The sequence below is a fragment of the Ptiloglossa arizonensis genome, chromosome 5 (genome assembly GCF_051014685.1).
Source record: "Ptiloglossa arizonensis isolate GNS036 chromosome 5, iyPtiAriz1_principal, whole genome shotgun sequence".
Classification (NCBI taxonomy): domain Eukaryota; kingdom Metazoa; phylum Arthropoda; class Insecta; order Hymenoptera; family Colletidae; genus Ptiloglossa; species Ptiloglossa arizonensis.
The window spans coordinates 26,009,955-26,032,509 of NC_135052.1; the positions used below are offsets into that span (position 1 = coordinate 26,009,955).

A 22,555-nucleotide genomic window follows, 5' to 3' on the forward strand; every position below is an offset into this window, starting at 1 on the left:
GTATTTAATTTTTAGAACAGCAGACAATAAGAAATCCAGTCACAGATTTATTATTTTGAAAGAAGCATTGTTAGTAAAAAATGAAATTGGTATATTCTCTTTATTTAATACCATTAAAGGCTGGTTAACAAAATTTAAAGATTGTCACAATATAAAATTAGTAATCGAGACTGCCAAAGACCCGAACAAACTTTATAGTTTACTGTTGTCATGTGCCTTCTCGCTCGATGTCAGTCAATCGCACTCGCCGCGGCAACTCAAAAGTAATGAAAATAATAAAGAATTACTTACAATGAAACACGAATGACGACTTATAACGAGATAATACTTTATAAACTGGGTATTGGTTCTACAGTTTTCTTTTCATTATTTGGGCTAAATTATACATAACCATCCTTAGCCGAGATTCAATTCTTTTTCAAAGTAAGTGCTTTCATATCTTACACCAAAGTTAGGTTGAGTAGTCTTGATTCCTCTTAAATAGAAATCTTTGTAGAAGCACTTTCCATACATGTATTAATGTCATTGCAAATCATACTTAATAAAATACTAATGAAAAATCTATACGATGGTGTTGCTATATTGCCTTTAGCAAAAATTATTTTATTATATGATCATTCCATTAAGTATTGTTCTAAACTTAAAGGATGAAAGGAAGACAAAAGTTCTAATTCTGTGTGAAATTCAGCAACACGATTTTGAGATAATAAAAACAGGAGATTTAAGCCAAGGAGATGATATTTGTGTGCTGACTCCATTCATTCTGATTTATAATCAAAATAATAACACTTCAACTGTGTCATAACATTCAAAAAAGGTATATCCTTTGTTACCTTATTCCATTACACTCCAATTTTTAAAATGTCTCTTGCAAGTTTAAAATCATTTATATATAATGACTGAGTAAACATTATTCACAATTAAGCATATCAATACCTACGAGCTGTGTTCAGTTCTTTTTCCTAGCTATGCTTCTAAATTCTGGAAGAAACATCAAACAGGCAAGGCAAACTTACATATTAATAAACTTAAAGTCAACTTATACATTAGTATACTTTGAATTTCCAACAATAACAATTATCTTTGACAGACCATATAAATAAATAAAGCTATATCATCAACAAGTTTGTCAAGAAAAAAGATATTTAGCTACAGAAAAATACAAACTTTAATCTCTACTCTATATATATAAAAAGTCAACATCAAATTTGATACATGGTGTTTATTTAATGTTTATTCCATTAAAAGATCATTATTTTATAATATCAATAATGTATAAATTACGTATCGATTAACCAATTAGAATATTGTATTTTACTGAGTTTATACACACATTACATTTTCTTTAAGTTCTAAAGTCTGGTTCAATTACAATAATTTTGTGCGATATCGTATAGAATCACGAAGTTTCCAGTATTATACGATTGAATTTTGATTAAAAAACTTGAAAATATTTTCTGAAAGTGCGGGGATACATATATTACTATGTCGTAAGAATGTATTTATTAGCGCAGACTTTATGTACTCGCGAGAAATGATCTTTATCGCCCTTTAATTTCCACTTTCCATCTAGAAATTCTCTTGTGTAACTAGTACCGCTAACCATTGATGTCATAATGAAAAAAAGGGAACATATATTCCACTAAAAATATAATTGAATGCAGAAATCAACTACTGAAGTTACGATTTCTTTCAGACTTTGTACATATACCCATCAAACTTCAGAGCCTAAAGAGTTCAATGCTTCAGCGTTCAGATGAAAATCGTAGATGATTTTGTCTTCGATAAAACGAATATATCTGAAACGTTCTTAAAGAAGTTTCCTTTTTTACTTGGAATTTTAATCGCATTGCACAATGTCAGGGCTTTGTTTTCTTTTTCCCTCACACGACAGTACGCTCCAAGATGCAACTACCAAGTACTGTACCAGCTATTAACTTTGATTGACTATAGTAACACTGTTAATGTAACAGCATTTCGCATTGAAATAAAGTCTAGTAGATTGATGTACACATTGTTGGGTAATCACGAATGTGCTGCATGTTAATTTCAAAAATACTACAGCGAACACTACATCGTTCTTTATTCGCGAGGATATATGGTACGATAGTAGATCGTATCGAAAATCAACGATTACACATTCCTTTCTATCATATTATTACTTCAAGGTGGAAAAATAACAGAGTCGACACAACGTTCCCTTTTCTTGCGAACAGTATTGACCATACTGAAATATGGCGCTTAACCTTACCGTTAAGGTTCATCCTGTAGTTCTTTTCCAAGTTGTCGATGCATTTGAGCGTCGAAAAGCGGAATCGCATCGCGTTATAGGAACGTTGCTCGGTAATTTGAAATATATATTTCTACAAAAAAAAAATATGATAGCGATTAAATTAGCAGTTGAACGCTTTGACAGTAGCAATTGAATTCGATAAAAAATATATGTCATAAATTAATATCTGTAGGTACCGTGGAAAAAGGAATGGTTGAGGTGACAAACTGTTTTTGTGTGCCACATAAAGAATCTGAAAGTCAAGTAGAAGCTGATTTGACATATGGGATCGATTTATATGAGTTAAATCACAGAGTTAATAGGCAAGAAAATATTGTTGGATGGTGGGCAACTGGTAACGAGGTGAACTGTTATGCTCATTTTACATATAATGTTCTTAGTATTGTTAACTGACATTTTTCATTTAGATATATCTTATAGGTTACTACTCATTCTTCGGTTATTCATGAATATTATGTTCGTGAATGCAACAATCCTGTTCACTTGACCGTTGATACAACTTTACTAAATACTACTAGAATGGCAATTAAAGCTTATGTATGCGTTCCACTGGGAGTACCTAATGGAAAACAAGGATCTATGTTTACCCCGGTCAAAGTACAAGTGAGTTATCCCATAATCTTTTCGTAATATGTTCATACAAAGAATCTAATTTGTTTAGGTTACGTGTTATGAGCCAGAAGTTGTTGGACTACAGCTTTGTTCTAAAACTCAATTACCAGCCCATGCAGAAATAGCTGGTGTAAATACAGGTGGTGGTATTGAACCAATGATGGATCTTGCACAGATAGCAGAAGCTAGTGCTAAACTTTCTTTCATGTTAGAACAAGTGCTCACATACGTTGATGATGTATTGAATTCAAAACAACCACCAGACAACCAAGTATGCTCCGTTTTACATTGTTTAAAGTTTTTCTAAAATAGAATTGTTATGAACATGATTTATTTTAATGTGATAGGTTGGTCGTGCTCTTTTGGACATGGTACATTCTGTTCCCAAAATGTCAAGTGATCAATTTGATGAAATGTTTAACAGTAATGTGAAAGATCTGCTAATGGTTGTTGCACTGTCACAATTGATAAAGACTCAACTGCAACTCAACGAAAAGCTTACTTTACTTACAACTCTGTAATATAAATCCAAAAATTCTATAATACTATTTCTATTAATAAAAAACCTCTTGAATTTTCAATGCTGTATGTATTTTCTTAATTTTTAATTTGTGTTTTAATTTACATTAATTAAAGTTAAGTTTTTAAATTAAAGAACGTTAAATATAAAAGTAAGACAAAAAATAAATAAAATTATTCAGTCTCTCCTATATGTACATATAAATATAGCGTTCAAAATGTTATTTTTATTATAAAAATTATGTTAGTCTGTTTAATCATAAGTCACAGAATCCTCTTTTTGGTTATCTATTAAATTAGCCCAGTCAGGAATTCTGTTAGACTTTACATAATTCTCTTGTGTTATATATCTTAATGGTAGATCCGTAGTTCCAAAAATAGAACCTCCTAACCATGCTGTGTAATTTGGCTTACTGGGCGCAGTATGGAATTTGAATGTCTGAATTTTCAATTTCTCAGAATAAAGGTTGCTTTTTACTAGAGCCAAAAGTTCAGATTTAAGGCGACTAGCAAAGCCTTTTATCATTGTTGTTCCACCAATTAACATTATATTTTTCGCTAGAGACCGTCTAATGTCCATTGGACACTGTAACAAGAATTAGAGTTTGACATTGAAAATAAACATCAAAATAATTGACACTTGTCTTTAATTATAGTATACCTGAATTATGGCATCCAGAATCATTGTAGGTATACTAAGATTATCATTATCCCTTTCCCACAATGCTTCAAATGCTTTTTCCCTGACTTCGCCAGGTATAACAATATTTTTAACTCCAGGATACATAACTGCAGGGGGGGGATTAGGAGCTTCTGCAGTTCCTAATTTAGCAGATCTTTCTAATGTAGTTACAAAGCATGTTCTTACTTTTATATCTTCTACAAGTTTCTCTGTTATATCTGCATTAAGAGTGGTGCTTTTTAAAGACTTCATCAAATACCTATGGAAGAGAAACAAGAGCATTGTACAAATGTCAACACAATATTAACGAAATGTCTATTATAACATGTGTAACTTACTCGTGTACAATTTTACCACCTAAAGGAAGAGCTTGCCATGCTTTCAAAATTGGTACACCCTCATAAATTGGAATCAATGTAGCTTCCTTATATCCAACATCTAAAACTAAAGCTGTGTTTGTACCCAAGGTACTGATAGTTGCCAAATGAGTGGGCAATAACATCAGACAACTAATTTCAAAGTGTAGAAACATTACTTTGGCTAGTGTGTCTCTGAATTGTGATGGAGTTAATGGTGACTCTAAAACAACAATTCTGGCATCCTTTGGACTCATTACAATATATCTAGTATAACAAATACAAAATTAGTTAGACAATAGGAAACAGAACTAATACAATATATAATAGTGTTACCCCAAAAACAAGGAATGAAGAAAATCAACAAGCAACTGATACAAATCTTCTGTATTTTTATAATCATAGATATTCCGAAGCTCTTTAGTTTCCGAACATACGACCTCCGTCCTTATTATACCGCGTGGTGTAGTTTCGCCAGCATAACCGTATCTATTTCCAAATCAGATTTCAATTTATTAATAATATTAAATTTATTGAGTAAATGTAAATGCACTCGTACTTTGTATATGCATTTCCAATGTCAAATATCACCATTTGTTTGTCCGATAGAAATCTTACACCTTCGTAACTACGAAGCATTTTGACAAATTATTTTTTTCTAATATTCCAAAACAGATAATATAACCTCAAAATGAACCAAAAATCATAGCAAAGTTTCTCGAAGAAGAATTAAGTTTAACTTTTATAGTTTGATAGATGACAGACTGTTGATGGTGGTTCAGTCATGTTTCAGAAGAAATAATCTCATCTTTGTCTATCATTCACGATTGAAAAAGGAGAGACAAAGATGACCAATTGAAAACTTCCCTTTATTTCAAGATCGACAAACCATATGATGCATTCTTTGTCTTACTAATAATATATTGAATATATTCAATTCTTTTTAAATAATTACATACTCCATGCATTTTCTTTTGTTTATTTACAATAGCTACATTAGTTTTACTTTTTTAAAATAGAATAATGAACATATTTTAATGATAAATTTGTACACTTTTTTCTATGACTTTTATTCATTTATATATTCTAAATAATGCTTTCTTATGGAATTTAATAAAAATGTGAAGGACTAATCCCTAATAAATATTTGATAATCTTTATTTATCTATATAAAATACAGGAAGATACACATGCTTGTTAAATAATCATTTCAAGTTCTCTTGCATAATCAATCGCTAGGGTAGCCAAATCTGAACTGGGTATTGGTTCTTCAGTTTTCTTTTCGCTAGTTGTGTTAAAATAAAAATAACCATCCTTAGCCAAGGTCCAATTCTTTTTTAATGCAAATGCTTTCATATCTTTCTCCGAAGTTAGGTTGAGCATTCTTGATGCATCTTGAATAGAAATCTTAGCATACGCACTTTCCATACATGCTCCAATCTCATCGCGAACCGTATTTAATAAAATATTCATGAAAAATCTATACGATGCTGCTGGTATATTGCCTTTAGCTAAAAATATTTTATTATATGATCCTTCCATTAAGTATTGTTCTAAACTTAAAGGATGTCCAATGTACACATTCGACTGTATTTGATCAGAAGGCAAAAGTTCTAGTTCTGTGTGAAATTCAGCAACACGATTTTGAGATAATAAAAACAGGAGATTTAAGCCAAGGAGATGATATTTGTGTGCTGACTCCATTAATTCTGATTTATAATCAAAATAGTAACATTTCAACTGTGCCATGTAACGCTCAAAAGAAGGTATATCTTTTGTTACTATACTCCATTGCGCCCCAATTTCTAAAATGTCACCTGCAATTATAAAATAATTTATACATAATGATTGAGCAAACATTATTCAAAATTATGCATATCAATACATACGAGCTATATGCAGTTCCTTTTCACTGGCTGTGCTGTTAGATGTTGGAAGAAAACTCAAACGCGTAAGGCCAACCTGTAAAAAATAATTACTCCCTAAATTACTAACACAAATATAGCATCAAGGATTCAATACAAACAAAAAATTCAATATCCGTTACATGTTATATATTAATAAACCTTTAATTTTGAATACAATGACAATGCATTTTGACAGGCCGCTTAAGGAAAGAAGGTTATATCACGGACAAATTCATCAGTAAAAATATTTTTTAGCGACAGAAACATACAAAATGTATTTTATACTTGACCTTTAATTGATTGAGTAATTCTCCACATTTTTTCAAGTTACACGGAGTTTCTGTCCATTCTTGCTTTAAATTTGTATATAAAGAAACAACATTCCGCAGCGCTGCCATTTTCGAATCAAAGCACGATTACGTAGCTATACACTATAGATACACACAGCTAAAAAAAAAACGTAAACATAAAGTATATAAACATATTCAGATAAAAATTAAATACATTTTTTATATTTAAAAATAGTATTAAACAGATTTGTTAATTTTAAACAATTTAGTGAAAACCATATTAAAATCCTGTAGATGTAAATTGAACTGCACATGTCAAGTTTTAACTAAATATTTTTATGTATGTACATAAAAAATCAGCATCAAATTTTACACACGGTTTTTATTTTATATATATTCCATTAAAAAATCATTATTTTAAAATATCAATAATGTATAAATTCCATACCGATTAACCAATCAGAATATTGTATTTTACTAAGAGTTGATACACACATTACATTTTCTTTAAGTTCTAAAGTCTGGTCCAATTAAAATAATCTTTATACGATATCGTATCAAATCACGAAGTTTCCAGTATTATACGATTGAATTTCGTTTGGAAAACTTGAAAGTATTTTGCAAAAGTGCGGGGATACGCATATTACAGTTACGTTGTAGGGACGTATCTATTAGTGTAGAGACTTTATGCACTCGAGAGAAACGATCTTTACCGGCCTTCGACTTCCTCTTCCCGTAACTGGCTATAATGGCGTCCGGAGTAAGTTTCTCTTGTGCGATTTGCACCGCTAACCATCGACATTATGACGAATCAAGAAGAACATACAGTTCACTAGAAACATAATTTAATGCAGAAACCAACTAATGGAGTCACAATTTATTTCAGACTCTGTACACATACCCAAAAAACTTCAGAGCCTATAAGGTGCTGATTGCGGCTCAATACTCTGGCGCTCAGGTCAAGATCGCAGATGATTTTGTCTTTGGTGAAACGAACAAAACTGAAACGTTCTTAAAGAAGTTTCCGTTTGGAAAGGTACGACACGTGATACGGTACATTTTCATTATTTTATTACACATTATGTGTTATTTATAAACCAGCTGGTGAATTTTATTATTTCATTTTTATCAATAATAAATGAATGCAGTGCATTTAGACTTTTAAAAAACATACCATTAATATTCCTGTAATCATATGTGTCAGGTCCCAGCATTTGAAACATGTGATGGAAAATGTATCACGGAAAGCAATGCGATTGCATATTATGGTAAAATTTATAATCGATATATTATATCTATAGTAGAATAGATTTTTCTATATATGTAATATGAATTATTTCTTTTTTGTAGTGGCCAATGATCAGTTACGAGGTAAAACCGATCTGGAACGTGCAGAAATCATTCAATGGTTTGGATTTGCTGACTCCGAGATTCTTCCAGCTAGTTGCGCATGGGTATTTCCATTACTTGGTATTATGCCATACAATAGGCAGGTACAGATATAAATTCTTCATGCCAGACTAACCTTTATTAATCCTCTTTCAAAGGCAAAGCTAGTTTAACACTTAACTACTTTTGTAACTCTACGAGGTATAGTAATGTTGGCATACTATCTGATTATGTATGTATTGTGCATTATATATCTAATTATATGCTTACATTTTTAAATTTAGTGTAAAATTGGTTGCTTTAACAAAGTTTTTGTTTATAATTAAAATTGTAAATCAATATAAATTTCAGACTGTAGAACATGCCAAGGATGATGTAAAAAAAGCATTAACTGTTCTTAATTCTCACCTACTTACACGTACTTACTTAGTCTGGGAACGACTGACTTTAGCTGATATTAGTGTAGCTATGACGTTACTCCATTTGTACCAATATATACTTGAACCAGATCTACGTGAACCATACCAGAATGTAAATCGATGGTTCCAAACAGTTATTTATCAGCCTGAGTCAATAGCTGTAATCGGTGCCTTTAAATTGGCTGAGAAAATGTTTGAATATAATCCAAAGAAGTTTGCAGAGTCTCAAGGAAAAGTTAGTATTATCCACATGTTTTTAAATTTATTCTTTTTTATTTGATCTAACTGTTATACATGACAATAATTCGTAATATTTTAGTCCTCAAAGAAGGAAAAGAAAGAGAAGGAATCCAAGAAGGAAGCAAAAGAATCTAAGAAAGAAGTAGTTGAAGAACTAGATCCAGCGGATACTATTTTAGCTGCTGAACCTAAAAATTCAAATCCTTTTAATGCCTTACCCAAAGGCACCTTTGATATTGATGATTTTAAGAGATTTTATTCTAATGAAGAGGAGTCAAAGTCTATACCTTATTTCTGGCAAAAGTTTGATCCAGAACACTACAGTATCTGGCTTGGTGAATACAAATACAACCATGAGTTAACGAAGGTAAAATCAAAAGTAGTCCAAAATAGTATATCGAGTACTATATACATATCTACATATATGTATACATATGTTGGGGTACATCATATTGTTACTTTGAACAGGTTTTCATGTCTTGCAATTTAATAAGTGGTATGTATCAACGACTAGACAAAATGCGGAAGGCTGCAATTGCCAGCACTTGTCTATTTGGAACAGATAATGATAGTAGTATCAGTGGCATTTGGATTTGGCGTGGGCAAAAGCTTGCTTTTACGGTTAGCTACCTTTTACATATTATTTAACAACTTTGAATTTTTACATTTGTATAGTTGAGAATATAAAAGTAACGAACGTATTCTCCTGTACAGCTATGTCCAGATTGGCAAGTAGATTACGAATCGTATAATTGGACCAAGTTAGATCCAACTACAGAAGAAACAAAAGAATTGGTTCAACGATACTTCACCGAGCCTGGTACAGATAAAGAGGGACGAAAATTTAATATGGGAAAAATTTTCAAGTAAAATTTTGCCATATGCTTACTATTAAACAGAACATTTTGTTCGCATGAAATAAATGTAAAAAAAAATTTAAGTATCATCGAACTTTACACAGAAACCTTTAGAATCCCGTATTTAATAGGGTGTTTTACACGCACACACGCGCGCGTTCCTTTCTAGAGATCTCTGTTGTCTAACTCAATGCTTTTACCTTTGAGTTCACGGTGTCACGTTTGAAGTGCCGTTCTCAAACTAGTTTTATTTCACTTTCTATGTGCATAGTTCGTGAAGTGTGGTATTTGAAATTAATTTTAGTATTGATTGAGTACTACAGTTTAAACTCGAAATAAGATTTTAATTTTTAAAATTATAGAATAAATGATGTGGTATTCCCTTCAATATTTGTACTACTAGAAATTTGTTTCAGATACGTGTGTTAAATTATTTAATGTATAAATAGTTTTCAACTCTCATAATTATATGAAAATGCAAATGATTCGATAGACATAAGAAATAAGATTACATTATTCATTTATTACTGGTTGTTCAATAAAAAAAGGCATATATTGAGATTTCTAATTCAACATCGAGATAAAACGCGAGTTTATGAATGCATCGTAATGCTTAAATTTAAGTCAACTGCTACACATATTACAATTCATTCATTCTACTTGCTTATGCAAAGTTTAATTTTAAATATAATGCATATTTTTGCAAAAATAAAACTGTTGAATTTTTAACTATTAAAATAAAGTTTGTACGTTTCTAAAATTTTATATTACCATTTAAATAGTATCTCAATGATAAATACTAAAAGCTCGAAATTTAGGAACACAATTACACATTTTAATACAACTTTATTTTCTTCGTATTATAAATAATATTTACAATAACAAAATGTATTTTCATTTTATATTTATATTAGCTGTTCATTCATGAGATATAAAGGCAACTGTTAAAATTCTTAAAGTCCTTTTGAGTGCAACCATTTTTTGACAAGAGATACGTAATCACCCCTAAATTGAATCATACCTACGAGTTCATTTACACGAACACCAATTGCTTTGCCTGTAGATTCTTTCAAATATTGCGTTAATTCAGATTCTAGCAACCAAATATCTCCTTGAATCTTACGTATAAGGGTCACCTTTCGCATTCCTCGAAATGAATTGAGAAGGTAGACAGGTTGCATGTAATTTTTTGTACGTTGTACGTAGTATGGATGATCTTTTGGCTTTGCTGTTAAATTTAAATAAATAAATTAGATGTTATTATTTATTAAGTTATTATTTCAGAAATGTATGCAAGTTCTAAGCATTCAAATTAGTTCACTAACTTCTTATAATATAAGTTATAAAAAAATAAATCAACGTAAGTTTTAAAATATTGAGTACAACTCACAAGTGGGTGCGATCCATCCAGAGGGAAATTTTTTATTTTCAAGAGGAGGTATAGGCACAACTTTAAGTTTCAATAAACGTTCTACATATTCCCATTCTTGAGGATCCTTTGTTATTTCATAATCTGTATATTGCAAAGAATCATCGTACAGAGGAGAAGATTTGTAAGTTCCCCATCTCTTATGAACCTAACATGAAACAATAAGACATAAATTATTTCTAATCAATCCTTAACGAACGTAAAATTTGATAATATAAATATTTTTATAACGATCTTTCATAGACTTATCGATTATTATTTCTGTTTTGTTTATGCGTAAATTTGTAGGTTATTATCAAGATGAAGCAAATACAATTCTCATCGCGAAATAAACATTCTTTGATTTTTTTTTAACACTGATATCTGACATCTAACAAAAAACAAAAAGAAAATCTAAACTTCGTTCTCGCAGATTAGAATAACATGGCGTACACTTCATACTGTAGTGCGTTTTAAACTTCAACAATTCACTTTTCAAGGTTCTTTCTGTACATTTTTATTTATCGTCGTGCACACAGGGCTCGCGAAAATTTCGATACCGCGAACCGTATAACCGCTTTGCGTTCGACGAAATACACAAACGTCCTACAGTTGTTTTTAAATTAAAAAAAAATTAACGTAAATACTTCACTTAACTTCGCTTAACTTGTCCCTTCGTTAGTTCATCTTAAGGTAACCAACACGAAAATGCAAGAGAACTTGTCGCCTAACGAAAGATTATGAGAGCGAGAATAAAGGCAAAAAGGATGTCGACGCGTGACATTACCTGACTGACAATCGACGAAACGTAGTTCTGCGGCTCGAGCTGACTAGAAGACCTGAGAATAATCGCTGGAAATTTCGAGCGCGTGAAGAGCCGAAGGGCGGCCATTTTGACTTCGGTAAATAAGGGTCGGTGGCCGCCATTGGTGCGCACGGGCGCGTCTTCCTTTTCGTTCTCGTGCCAGATCGAGCTTTTCCGCACGACGGGCCTGTATTTCCAGCATTTTTTCTGTTTCGCGAGAAACTTCGTCGCGCTCGTTCGCCCGCCCGGTAGGCGAACGTGTCACCGAGCGACCGTGAGTAACATAAAATTCGACCAAATAACTAACGGGGTTTAGTTATCGCGAACGTTGTATAGACCTCGAAGTGCCGCGTTGCTGCAAATTTCAACAAAAGATTGTCGCATTTCGGTCGGACCCGCACGGACCATTTTCGACCTGCAAGCAAGCACGAGTTTTCCGGAAGGTGAACGTGCCACGGACACCGGCTCGCGTGAAGCCAGAAGGGGTTGAATTCTCGGTGAAATAACGCGACGGAATTAGCACGAACGGACTATGGACCTGGGAGAGGTCGCGTGTTCCACCGTCAGGTGGCGGTAGCCTCAAAACAGTGGGACAGCGTACGAGAGACAGACACCCTGCAACGGGACTCTGTGTGTTTTTCACGGAATTGTTTTCGGAGTTTTCCCGCAAAAACCACGCTCCGTGACGGCAATTTTTCGGCCGAGAGGTGAGTATACGTGACGAATCGAATGCCCGGCTGCGAAATCCCGTCGACAGCGCTCGGCCGACGATGTATTAAACCTCTGAAATCTCGAATCGGGTCCGACCTTTTGTTTATTCGTGGCGATTTTTTCGCGATGATTTGTCGTGTGATTTTCGATACTTCTCGCCTGTTCACCCCTGAATTTCTTTTCTTGTTAGTTAGTACGCGATACGGTCTTTCTTTTGGCCGCGAATTTTTCGCGATCGGTGGCTCGATCGACGAGATATTGCGGTAAATATTTCGAGGCAATTCCCTGGCCGAGAGAAGAGGCGCTCCGTGTGTATCCGTGTAAATGCAAAGTTTGTCACGTAATTTTTCTGACCGCCAGGGCCGCATCTATCAACCCCACTATTCCGGCCGGCCGCTCACCTACTCGCATCTAAAGACGAATTATGTAGTTTTTCCACTTGGTGTACAATCAATTTGTTCCTGTCTCGCTTGTAAGAGGAAAGGTACTATTTCTTCGATTATCTTACATACCCTTCTAAATAAAATCAGCTGTTAATGTACATGATTTTTATCGTGAATATCGTCATAGAGATAAATGATTTATCGTTTTTCAGAGAATACATACAAATTGATAATGTTGTTTCTTTAACTTCTTAAGTATGTATTATTCCGTTACTAGGGAAATTGACAAATTATCTTGAACACTACCATGGTAGTAGCGATTACTCTTCAGTCGGTAATCGACTTGCAATTTCATGTAACGAATGAAATTGCAGGAGCCCAATGTGGGTGGAAGTGAGATGGCATCCAGGGAAAAGAAACCCTTAGCGCCTTCCAAAGCAAAACAGAAGGCGAATAATGATTCTGGCTTGCCGTCGAATGAAATCAAAAGTAGAAAGGGCAAGTCTTTGTCGAATCTAAAACAACAGCAACTTGCACGTGATATTTTAGAGGCAGTGGCAACTGGTAGTCAGCTTCCTCCAAAATTAGAGGCAAGCCTGCCACGCAAAAAGGTCCTCAGGAACCTTAAGCGCAAACAAAAATTGAGAGTAGCAAAGGCAAATCTCATTAAGTCTAAGGTTACTAGGAAAGTAACGAATAGAAATTTGTGCAGAATAACTTCTGATATCAAGAAGGGTGTTAGAACGAAAAGAGTTAAGTTACTGGAAGAAAACGCTGTTAAAACATCCGATAATAACGCAAGAATTTTAGACCAACACATAAACGATACGGAAAGTGAAAGCACAGGAACAGAAATAATTAACAGAAGTGCCAAGAACAATCTCAGGACCAAAAAGACCAAGTTTGTAGCAAAAAGTAGCGGGGAAGTAGAAAACGAGGACACTCAAGATAAAGATACAGACTCTGTTGCTGGATCCAGTACCAAGAGCAGTCCAAAATTGAACAGAAAAGGAAAAGGTTTAGAGAGTCTAGATTCTTTGCCTAAAAGTGTTAAATCAACGAAGTTTTCAGGATTCAAAAGGAACAATATCAGGGAGAAGGATAGCTGCACCAAAAATACAGAAGGAGATATCAAGTGTACGAAAGGAAGAAAGAATAACAATAAAGATATAGATTACACTAGCACAAGGGCATCTGCTATCGATACAAAATTTTCAAAATCACTTTTGGATGCTAAGAGTTCTATAGATCTTACCATAGACGAAGTTATAGCTTCAATGTTGAGCGATTCAGAAATAGATAATCAACAAGGAATAACAGAAAAAATTGAGGGAAAAGTTACAAGAAGTAGGAAAATGCTGGTAGAAGAAAATATAGTCCCAGACATTGAAATTAAAAAGGAACCAGACAATGAAGATACTAAAATTATATCTGATGGAGAAAATTTGGAATCAGAATCTTTTCACAGTGCAATTCAGTTGAGGAAAAGATCAAATGCATCAATCAGTCAAAGAAGTTTACGAAATGGAAAGTTACGACAGTCAGATTCTGGCATTTCCACTGACTTGGATCTCAAAAAACGTCGAAGATTAAACTCGGATGACCCTGTTAGTTCAGAACTTTCAGTAGATAACATTGCAGATAGTAGTGTAGACACAGAATCTTGCTTTTCTGAATCTAGTGGTAATGATTCTCAAACAGTTATGGTAACAGCCAAAGATGAATCTTGCTTGAAGCAGGATACACTGAAAAATTGCGAGGAAAGTTCTCCAAACGGTTCAGAAGCAGAAAACAATAATAACAGTGATCGAGTAGATAGGGCTAGTGAAGTAGGACCCACGTTGCGCTCAAAAACTAAAGCCAAAAGTACAGAAATTGAAATAAAATGTGACAATATAAAAGTTGAATATACAAAAGTAGCACCTAAGAGCACAGAAGTACAGGAAGAAATAAAGAAAGCAAGCAATTTAGATCAAATTAGGAAAGATAATATGTTAGCAAAATTTACAGACAAATCCAAGAGCCGAAGAAGTAGTTTAAACATAGATATGAAAAAGACAGTAAGTTCATTTTATAGTACAGACAAATCAGATGGCAGTCCAAAGTCTCAAATAGATCAAATGATAGAAAATATCAAACTTACAATCGCAAAGTCCATTGAAAGTAAAATGTTTGGATCGGATAAGGGACTTGGATTAAGCAAAAATTTTGAAGTACCAAAAATTGAAGAGATAATTGCACCACTCAGTGCAGAATCCCAAAAATTGGGATTAGAGGAAAATGCAGACGAAGACAAGTCTATTATTTCCAAAAATGAAATCAAATCGGAGAGTTCAGAAAATTCAGTACCAAAAGTGGCCGACACTGCCAAAGAAATTGAGAAACTAGTCATGGGTGATATTGAACCAGCAGAAACTCATTCTCAGAATATTCAAGAAAGTGAGTCTCCTGATGTCGATGAAAGCAATAGTACGCATAATGTTTCCGAACCTATCCATGTTAAAGAGAATAGCGAGAGCAGTTGCAAACCTGTAGAACAATGGGAAGAATCAAATGAAAATTCTACCCTGAACGAGGAGTCTGAAAAGTGTTTAGAGCAAGCAATGGATGATCAGACAAAATCAGCAGATGATAGTAAAAAAACAGTGGCTGTTAGAAAATCGCCAAGAATAATCGATAAAAATTCTCCAGAAATGGTAAACAATGAGATTACGAAAAAAGTAAGTAGAGTATCAAGTAAAACAGTTCAAAAGTCTGATAATTGTGAAGAATCTCCACACGAAGATGAAAATGAACCTATTTCCGAAGATACAGCTTTAAACAACGAATCGCTTAGAAATGAATCAACAACTAAGACAACTGCTTCTGAATCTTCGAACAGTAATGCAGAAGCTGCATTCAAGCAGATACAAGAGAGGCTTATTAAAGAGGAAGTAAAGATAGACGAAACTACCGAGAGTGAAACTGTGGTTTCTTTAAATGTTTCTGCGAACTCTGAAGAAGCAGAGACATTAGAAAGTATCTCTAAAGAGGTAGAGAGATTAGTAGCAGAAAGTCAAACGAACAATCAGTCACAATCAATTGCAGAAGATGTACAAGTTAAACAAGAATTGAATATTAATAACACAACAGAGTTCTTCTCACCTGTAAGCGAATCATCTGTAATACAAGATAATAACGTACAAGAAGCAACTATAAACGAAGTAAATGTTGAGCCGAATGAAAATAATATGGAAGACATATCCGTGGCAACAGAAAATGCCAAAGAAACCGAAGCCGGCACATTGGAAGCTGTGCAAGATACAAAAAAAGATAGTAATAGTTCCCACGTATTGAATACCTCTAACTCAGATGCAGATTCTAAACAAAATACAGACTCTGTCTTTAGTAATATCTGTAATTTCATCGAGGACAGCAAGAAAGATACAGAAGACAAAATAGAGGATGACAAACGTATACAGATTAACGCGTCTACCGATACTACGATCAGTGGTCAATGTTCCGAGTCCGACGAAAAGAAAACAGCTTCGAACAAACATTCGGAACACGGTGAATCTACGGTGACGGAGGACGAAGGTGAAAAGTTGTTGATCGATGGTACATCGGAAGAGCAAAAATCTGTTGGGGAGGATAAGAAAAGGGTATTGAGGACACGAGAGAAAATAAGAAAAACCGAGAAACAACAAACGTCTTCTAGCAGGGAACGCGGCGAAAGCGCATCGAATGTCAAAACGGAGGAGGAAGGTGTTCAGAAGAAACAGAATTCGATGCAGAACAACGTGGAGGACGCGCAGAACGCGACGGAGGAGAAAGTTGAAGGTGCAGAGGAGACGGATGACGTTCAAAACGGTGGCGAAATGGATGCGAACGACTTGGAGCCTCAGGCGCGAACGAGGCGCACCAGAGAAGCAAAGAAACGTAAGGAGGATCAGCTGGTCGCTTTAAAGAGTAAACGAACGAAGCGAGAGGTGCGAAGGTCCGATCAACAGAACAAGGAGGAAACGCTATTGGACAACGAGGTGGCCAAGATAAATGAGAACAACCGATCGTTCCTGAACAAGTATGGAAACGGAACGGAATGCACGACGAATTTCCGCGGTTTCTCAGAAGGTGGTAGAGGTAGTATGGAGAAACATCAGGAGAGTGCAGATAACATGCGAAGCAAGTCGGAGAATGATCTCACCATTGTCAAAGAGCCCGGTAAACCGAGCTGCGAGAACAGGCTGTCCAGGAACTTTTCTGAGGATCACGTGACCAAGCAAGCAGAAACCATTAACATATTGGAGGACACCGAATGCAAGCCGGCGAAGACACCGGAGACGTCGCAGAAAGACTCGGACGAGACCTCTATGTCCGGCGAGTCGTCTAGCAGTGTCAACATCACCCCGAAGATCTTGGAGACACCGGAGGACAAGGCGAAGAAAGAGTCCATTCTCAGATTGCTGGGTTTGGAGTCGCTGGAGAAAGCTGCCGAGAGACTGAGCCATCAGAAAGCCAAGAAGGAACAGTACACGGGCACTTTGAAGACCGTGATCAGGGTACAGAAGGAGAAGGACAGAGACAAGAAGCGATCAAGGTCCCCTTTGAAGATGGTGCTGAAGCAAGGCCGCGGGGACGGGGAAGGCGATTCACCCGAGTTCTACACCATTCAAAAGGAGGTAAGGAGCTAATGAATCTTAGTGGAATTTTTTTTATTAACGTTGACGAACAAACAGGACACGAGAGTTTTCTCAACTTGTTTATTTATTTATTTTTTTTCTCTATTTTCAGTTTGGAACCAGTGGTTTGGGAGATAGCAGCTCTGGTGCGAACCGAAAGTTCTCTACTAACCACAGACACTCTTGCGGTAATCCTGGTTGCGGGAATAACTACATTCTTAATCGTTCCCTCGTCCTCATCTGCTTTATTAAAACGAACACACACGTTTCATGACCTTCGCATACACTCTGACATCGCAGAATTGTGAGGAGGATCGCTCGATGAGAAATTATCATTTCGAGTCGGTTAAAATTTTTTCGCGTACTTTGTTTCTCGTTATCGTGTCGAGCGATTCTCGTTCATGAGAATCACCAGCCCTGCAAATCGTACTCACGACGGTTACATGTATCTATAACAAGCATGCAATCACGCGCTACCGCTTCAAACGCTGATACACAATCACCTCCTAACTCTCCAGTCACCCTCCGACTGAGGTGAGATCATGTCTCATCGAAAAGATCTCTAATTAAACCTGGATTGTCCACGTGTTCTCACGAACCCCAACATCCGTGCCGTAACCATTGATCGTTTTGTCGCTACAGACGAGGATAACGAAGACGCCGCGCCAAAGGATCGTCAGTCTCTTGTTATTCCAGAGAAGTCCTCTTCGTTCTCCATCCATCCAGGACGTTTATGCGCGGACGTCTGTTGCTACTGTTTCGGAAAGTTCGGCTCCCTGGACACGCCGATGCATCTGGCGCAGATGAAGTCGGATGAAAGACGCAAGAAGATCCTGAACATCGAAAGACACCTCACCAAGGATTCTTGTTTATGCGACGCGTGCTACCGCCACGTGGACCGAAAGGTGGTTGTTTCATTCGTTAGATTTATGCATGTGAAACGTTTAATTTTTTAATGTCTCAAAGGAGAGACTTCCATTCATGTTTCCCTTCTCCGTTTTGGATCGTGGTTTTCGGAACGTTCACGTAAAACTGTTTCTTTTTAGCTTCCTGACGACTCGAGTTCTTTCAAAACTCTTCTTTCTTTCAAACTGTTCGCAATAATTGACGATCAGGTGTTATCCAGTCAACGCGAGCGGAACGGAAAGCTCTGTAGTGAAATAACATTTTGTACGCACCGATAGAAACTTAATTCGAAAACATTTGAATACGTGAACGATGCGAGTTCTCTTCTTAAGATTTTTAATTGGCACTCGTATTACTCGTAGGCAAACACTAGTCCAACGAATATGCAAACGAAACCGCAGAAGCAACACCGGCAACTAATGGTGTCCAAATGTTCGGCTCGCGACTGCAGGGACGCTGCGCGACATCACGTGAAGCGTCGGTGGTTGCTCAAGATAAAAGCTGGCCTGCAAAAGCAGGTGAACGTAACGCGCGTTAAAAAACGAAACGTTTCGCTAGAAATGCTTCATGTATTATAACATTATCTTGTTCTCGGATACAGGTGGACATCGATTGGGAGTCGAGTCAACACTCGTCGATGTCGTTCTGCGTCGGTCACTACTCGAAGATAGAACGATTCCTGACCTGTGCGCTTTGCAAACGTCGTTTGGCGAGGAATTACACTCATCAGCTGGCGAACGCGGAAACCGACGAACTGAACCAGTTGCTAGGCCAACAGGGTATTCCCGTTGTCCTGGCCGCCGGTACTTTCGTTTGCAAGTTGTGTCGTTACTTTACCCAACTGCAACTGAAGTACAAAGATGTCGAGAACATGAACACGAGTCACAAGTCTTTCTTCAAGAATTATCGGAAAAGGTACGATTCGAGTACAACATTACGGAGGACCGGTGTTACGCAAGAGAAGGTTCTGAAGTCTACTTAATGACTTTTTAACTACCCTTAATGACCTTTCGTACGGTGAATAAGAATAAACAAAAGATACGGTCAAATCGAAGTCCCGTTTCAAGATAGTTGTCGAAGAGAAAATTTAAATGTTAACACATTTAACCTATATTGTCCATGTTTTTCACCAATACTTAATATACGATACTTCGACCCACCGATGTCTCGTGTCAGGTTAAACGTGATATCGCGTGTATTAGTAGTATTGGACTTTCATCTGTTTTTCTTCTTCTTCAGAATCCTACATTACCTCGATATCGAGGTTCTGGACAACGAGGACGGCGATACATCGCAGAATCAGTCCAAGGACAAGGAGAAGCGCAAGAAGAGCAACAAGTGTCCCGTTCAGCCGAAAGGCGGGACTACGTCCAAGTCTCCGGATGGTACGACGAACTCGGCGTCGGAGAAGTCGACACCGGAGCCCAGTAAGGGCGAGGGACTCAACTGCGAGACGGAGAACGAGAACCGTTCGGTAAAGACCAACTCGAATTCGACGGACGAAGCCATCGCCGCGGACGTGCAGTTCCTCGGTATCGAGAGCACCGTGGAGAAACTGAAGAAACGAAAGTTGCTCGAGATGCATCCGTACGGAGGCTCGGATACAACGATAACGTGCGAAGGACCGAGCGAGGTGGTCGAGATCCTCGCGATGGACAAAGAGGTGACACTGACCAGACTGCCAAAGAGATCAAGGACCAACAACGATATAACGCCCGTGGTGCAGAGACTCGGTGCCAATCCCTCGATAAGCGTGCGCACATTGTTCCCCGGCGAAGAGGAGATGAACCTTCACGCCAGCGTCGAGTTCACGAACGTGAGGGAGATCACGCCTCAGGGCTGGGAGAAGTGCGCGACGATGATACAGTACGACAGGGACACGAAGCTACTCTGGCAGGAGCTGCAGCGACCCTACGGAAACCAGAGCTCCTTCCTCAGACACCTAATACTTTTAGAGAAATATTACAGGTCTGGGGACCTGGTACTTGCGCCGAACGCCTCACGGAACGCGATCAACTACTCCACGTCCGTGCAGAACAGACTGATATCGTACGAGGGACCGGAAAAAATGGACGAGCCGATCATGGAGCCGATCGCCTCCGAATACCACAACTCCCGTCGTCTCAGTGGCGGTTACGTTCTCGAGAGGGACAGACTGTTGCTACCCGGGACGAGTACGACGAAATCCACCGTCACCGGTGTGCAACAACCGACCAAGGCGAGCCCGTCTCGCGTCCTCAAGCTGAATCCCGGTGTATCGATCATTAAGAAACCACCGCCCAATCTGCAACGATTGAACCTGCCGTCCACCAGCACCGCGACTGCGAACGGCAACGTGAAACGGAAGGACGGTCAGCGTGTACCGGTCTCCTCCGGCGGGAAGGTGTTTCAGCTCAGCGAGCCGGACTTCAAGCGTCTGCAAACCCTCAAGAAGCAGAAGCAACTGCTCACGGAGAAACAGTCGTCGATCATGAGTCCCGGGACTGGGGGGAACTCGAGTTCCTCTTCGTCGCCGCCCAATCTGAAGTCATCCACCACGCAGTACCAGAAAGCCCAGCAACTCGCCGCTCACACGCAGTTCCAGAAGCACCTGAGAATGCAACAGGAGATGCTGAATCGACAGAGTAGGGGTGACTTCGAGCCGTTGATATGCGACATTCGTTCGTTGGCGAACGAGAACACGCCCACGCAGAATCTGCTGCACAACTTGAACCTACCCAAGTCGATACAGGTGACTACAAAGACGTCCGGTCAGATACCGATACTGCCGAAGATCCCGAAATCGTTGACGGTGATACAACAGACCGTCACCCGACCCGCCGATAAATGAAACTGGCCGGCCGACCGACCGCGCACGAAACGGATGGGACAGTGAGTAGTTTAGACACGTTACGATTCTTTTAGACGAGAGAAGAGTACACACACACACACGGGGCCCGGGGGAGCGTGTTCATCGAACGGATCGGCTCACCGCGAAGCGGGACGATTTTTCTGCCGTACGCTTTCCAATGCCAACCAGAGAGGAAACCGCGACGGAGAAGCGAGACAATATCTGCCTTATTAGAACGCGCGTCGATTCAGGGGATACGCTCACGGGGGGAGAGAGAACCGTACACGCCTGTTTGAACGACGTGCGCGCGTACCCCGTGAGCGATGCACGCCGAATATCCTCGTCGATGGCGATCAAATTGCGCGTGCGCGTGCGCACACGTCCGCGCATACGCTATATAGATAGAAGTATATAAGTAACAAACGGAAACGGCTAGAGATACTTGGATACTAACGATTATACACTAACCAACCAAAGCATCAACGTGTGAAACGAAGGGAAATGAAGTAATTGAAAAAAAAAAAATAATAAAACGGTGTGAAAACGACGAAGAAGCGAAACCTGTTTCCGATGGAAAAGTGCCTAAAACGAGAATGCGAAGTCGTTAGGTTTTTTTTTCTTTTTTTTTCCTCTCTTTTAATAACGAAGAGTATTGTGTCGAACGGACTTGAAACACAAAGTATATGTATGTATGTGTGTATGTGTATTTATATATATATATATGTATATATGTATATATACATATATATGTATATACGTGTATATACATATATATGTATATACGTGTATATATATGCGTGTGCGCGCGCGCGTGTGTCCATGTACGTGTATGTATATATATGTGTATATATGTGTACATGTATTGTGTCATGTATATACGCGTGTATGTATGTACATATGTGTGTTCGGGGGTGGGTGGGTACATGTATATATATATTTGTGCGTGTGCGTGCGTGCGTGCGTGCGTGCGTGCGTGTGTGTGTGTGTGTGTGTGTACACGTACACGTGTGTACCTGCGTGTGCGCGCGTGTACGTGTACGTGTATGTACATAGTTGAATATATGTGGGGTAAAAAAATGGAAAAACGAAAAACAGGATCGTCGTTGGAACGGGAAGAAATGGGGAAACGAAGAGATGAAGTGTGGGGGTTGGGGGACCGTATGCTGCGGAAGCTTTGGATTTCAAGAGCCAACCGTCTTCCGGTTCTTCTGTTCCTCGTTCTGTAATGATGACTCGCGACCTGGAAGAGCCATCTTCGTCGTGAAAGGGTCGAGTGAATATTATATATAC

The 22,555-nt window shown here is 37.6% G+C and overlaps 6 protein-coding genes and 1 pseudogene across 8 annotated transcripts; 3 read left to right on the forward strand and 4 right to left on the reverse strand.

Annotated features, from left to right (window-relative positions):
• Nucleotides 1–87: 87 nt before the first annotated feature.
• Nucleotides 88–911, reverse strand: LOC143147456 (26S proteasome non-ATPase regulatory subunit 8 pseudogene; annotated as a pseudogene).
• A 977-nt stretch (nucleotides 912–1,888) lies between these two features.
• Nucleotides 1,889–3,486, forward strand: LOC143147582 (eukaryotic translation initiation factor 3 subunit F-like). The gene is made up of 6 exons (XM_076312944.1): nucleotides 1,889–2,101; nucleotides 2,169–2,343; nucleotides 2,466–2,635; nucleotides 2,714–2,896; nucleotides 2,955–3,176; nucleotides 3,253–3,486. The coding sequence occupies exons 2-6, from the start codon at nucleotides 2,235–2,237 to the stop codon at nucleotides 3,424–3,426; spliced, it is 858 nt and encodes a 285-aa protein (XP_076169059.1). The 5' UTR covers nucleotides 1,889–2,101; nucleotides 2,169–2,234; the 3' UTR covers nucleotides 3,427–3,486.
• Arp10 (Actin-related protein 10) lies at nucleotides 3,481–5,325 on the reverse strand. Its single transcript, XM_076312943.1, has 5 exons — nucleotides 5,022–5,325; nucleotides 4,799–4,951; nucleotides 4,445–4,729; nucleotides 4,086–4,365; nucleotides 3,481–4,010 (listed from the first exon to the last, which is right to left on the reverse strand). The coding sequence occupies exons 1-5, from the start codon at nucleotides 5,099–5,101 to the stop codon at nucleotides 3,678–3,680; spliced, it is 1,131 nt and encodes a 376-aa protein (XP_076169058.1). The 5' UTR covers nucleotides 5,102–5,325; the 3' UTR covers nucleotides 3,481–3,677.
• Nucleotides 5,326–5,604: 279 nt separating this feature from the next.
• LOC143147583 (26S proteasome non-ATPase regulatory subunit 8-like) lies at nucleotides 5,605–6,813 on the reverse strand. Its single transcript, XM_076312945.1, has 3 exons — nucleotides 6,660–6,813; nucleotides 6,352–6,424; nucleotides 5,605–6,279 (listed from the first exon to the last, which is right to left on the reverse strand). The coding sequence occupies exons 1-3, from the start codon at nucleotides 6,765–6,767 to the stop codon at nucleotides 5,660–5,662; spliced, it is 801 nt and encodes a 266-aa protein (XP_076169060.1). The 5' UTR covers nucleotides 6,768–6,813; the 3' UTR covers nucleotides 5,605–5,659.
• A 447-nt stretch (nucleotides 6,814–7,260) lies between these two features.
• Nucleotides 7,261–9,647, forward strand: Eef1gamma (elongation factor 1-gamma). Its single transcript, XM_076312942.1, has 8 exons — nucleotides 7,261–7,419; nucleotides 7,546–7,695; nucleotides 7,864–7,927; nucleotides 8,010–8,152; nucleotides 8,400–8,702; nucleotides 8,787–9,074; nucleotides 9,176–9,328; nucleotides 9,422–9,647. Exons 1-8 carry the CDS (start codon nucleotides 7,408–7,410, stop codon nucleotides 9,575–9,577), a joined length of 1,269 nt encoding a protein of 422 aa, XP_076169057.1. The 5' UTR covers nucleotides 7,261–7,407; the 3' UTR covers nucleotides 9,578–9,647.
• A 743-nt stretch (nucleotides 9,648–10,390) lies between these two features.
• Nucleotides 10,391–12,272, reverse strand: Mrpl49 (mitochondrial ribosomal protein L49). The gene is made up of 3 exons (XM_076312946.1): nucleotides 11,760–12,272; nucleotides 10,955–11,141; nucleotides 10,391–10,792 (listed from the first exon to the last, which is right to left on the reverse strand). The coding sequence occupies exons 1-3, from the start codon at nucleotides 11,862–11,864 to the stop codon at nucleotides 10,518–10,520; spliced, it is 567 nt and encodes a 188-aa protein (XP_076169061.1). The 5' UTR covers nucleotides 11,865–12,272; the 3' UTR covers nucleotides 10,391–10,517.
• On the forward strand, nucleotides 11,901–22,555 carry East (enhanced adult sensory threshold). 3 transcript variants are annotated; one of them, XM_076312940.1, is made up of 8 exons: nucleotides 11,901–12,484; nucleotides 12,849–12,972; nucleotides 13,246–17,529; nucleotides 17,642–17,717; nucleotides 18,172–18,434; nucleotides 18,798–18,953; nucleotides 19,037–19,350; nucleotides 19,675–22,555. In XM_076312940.1, exons 3-8 carry the CDS (start codon nucleotides 13,270–13,272, stop codon nucleotides 21,263–21,265), a joined length of 6,660 nt encoding a protein of 2,219 aa, XP_076169055.1. In that variant the 5' UTR covers nucleotides 11,901–12,484; nucleotides 12,849–12,972; nucleotides 13,246–13,269; the 3' UTR covers nucleotides 21,266–22,555. The 3 variants fall into 3 exon arrangements, with proteins under 3 accessions (XP_076169055.1, XP_076169056.1, XP_076169053.1); XM_076312941.1 differs by having other exon boundaries at nucleotides 17,642–17,675; XM_076312938.1 differs by lacking the exons at nucleotides 11,901–12,484; nucleotides 12,849–12,972 and having other exon boundaries at nucleotides 13,234–17,529.

Bases quoted from the DNA above. Each gene is read 5' to 3' on its own strand.
- LOC143147582 (XM_076312944.1), top strand. From the start codon at position 2,235: ATGGCGCTTAACCTTACCGTTAAGGTTCATCCTGTAGTTCTTTTCCAA. The intron at 2,636-2,713 runs GTGAACTGTTAT...TATATCTTATAG, and splicing joins GGTGGGCAACTGGTAACGAG to GTTACTACTCATTCTTCGGT. The intron at 2,897-2,954 runs GTGAGTTATCCC...TAATTTGTTTAG, and splicing joins TTACCCCGGTCAAAGTACAA to GTTACGTGTTATGAGCCAGA.
- East (XM_076312938.1), top strand. From the start codon at position 13,234: ATGAAATTGCAGGAGCCCAATGTGGGTGGAAGTGAGATGGCATCCAGG. The intron at 17,530-17,641 runs GTAAGGAGCTAA...CTCTATTTTCAG, and splicing joins TCTACACCATTCAAAAGGAG to TTTGGAACCAGTGGTTTGGG. The intron at 19,351-19,674 runs GTACGATTCGAG...CTTCTTCTTCAG, and splicing joins TTCAAGAATTATCGGAAAAG to AATCCTACATTACCTCGATA.
- Arp10 (XM_076312943.1), bottom strand. From the start codon at position 5,101: ATGCTTCGTAGTTACGAAGGTGTAAGATTTCTATCGGACAAACAAATG. The intron at 4,730-4,798 runs GTAACACTATTA...TTGTTATACTAG, and splicing joins CTTCATTCCTTGTTTTTGGG to ATATATTGTAATGAGTCCAA. The intron at 4,366-4,444 runs GTAAGTTACACA...TCTCTTCCATAG, and splicing joins GGTGGTAAAATTGTACACGA to GTATTTGATGAAGTCTTTAA.
- Mrpl49 (XM_076312946.1), bottom strand. From the start codon at position 11,864: ATGGCCGCCCTTCGGCTCTTCACGCGCTCGAAATTTCCAGCGATTATT. The intron at 11,142-11,759 runs GTAATGTCACGC...GTTTCATGTTAG, and splicing joins TTTCGTCGATTGTCAGTCAG to GTTCATAAGAGATGGGGAAC. The intron at 10,793-10,954 runs GTGAGTTGTACT...TAAATTTAACAG, and splicing joins TGGATGGATCGCACCCACTT to CAAAGCCAAAAGATCATCCA.
- LOC143147583 (XM_076312945.1), bottom strand. From the start codon at position 6,767: ATGGCAGCGCTGCGGAATGTTGTTTCTTTATATACAAATTTAAAGCAA. The intron at 6,425-6,659 runs GTCAAGTATAAA...TATTTTTTACAG, and splicing joins AATTACTCAATCAATTAAAG to GTTGGCCTTACGCGTTTGAG. The intron at 6,280-6,351 runs GTATGTATTGAT...TTATAATTGCAG, and splicing joins AAAGGAACTGCATATAGCTC to GTGACATTTTAGAAATTGGG.
- Eef1gamma (XM_076312942.1), top strand. The intron at 8,153-8,399 runs GTACAGATATAA...TATAAATTTCAG, and splicing joins TTATGCCATACAATAGGCAG to ACTGTAGAACATGCCAAGGA. The intron at 9,329-9,421 runs GTTAGCTACCTT...TCTCCTGTACAG, and splicing joins GGCAAAAGCTTGCTTTTACG to CTATGTCCAGATTGGCAAGT.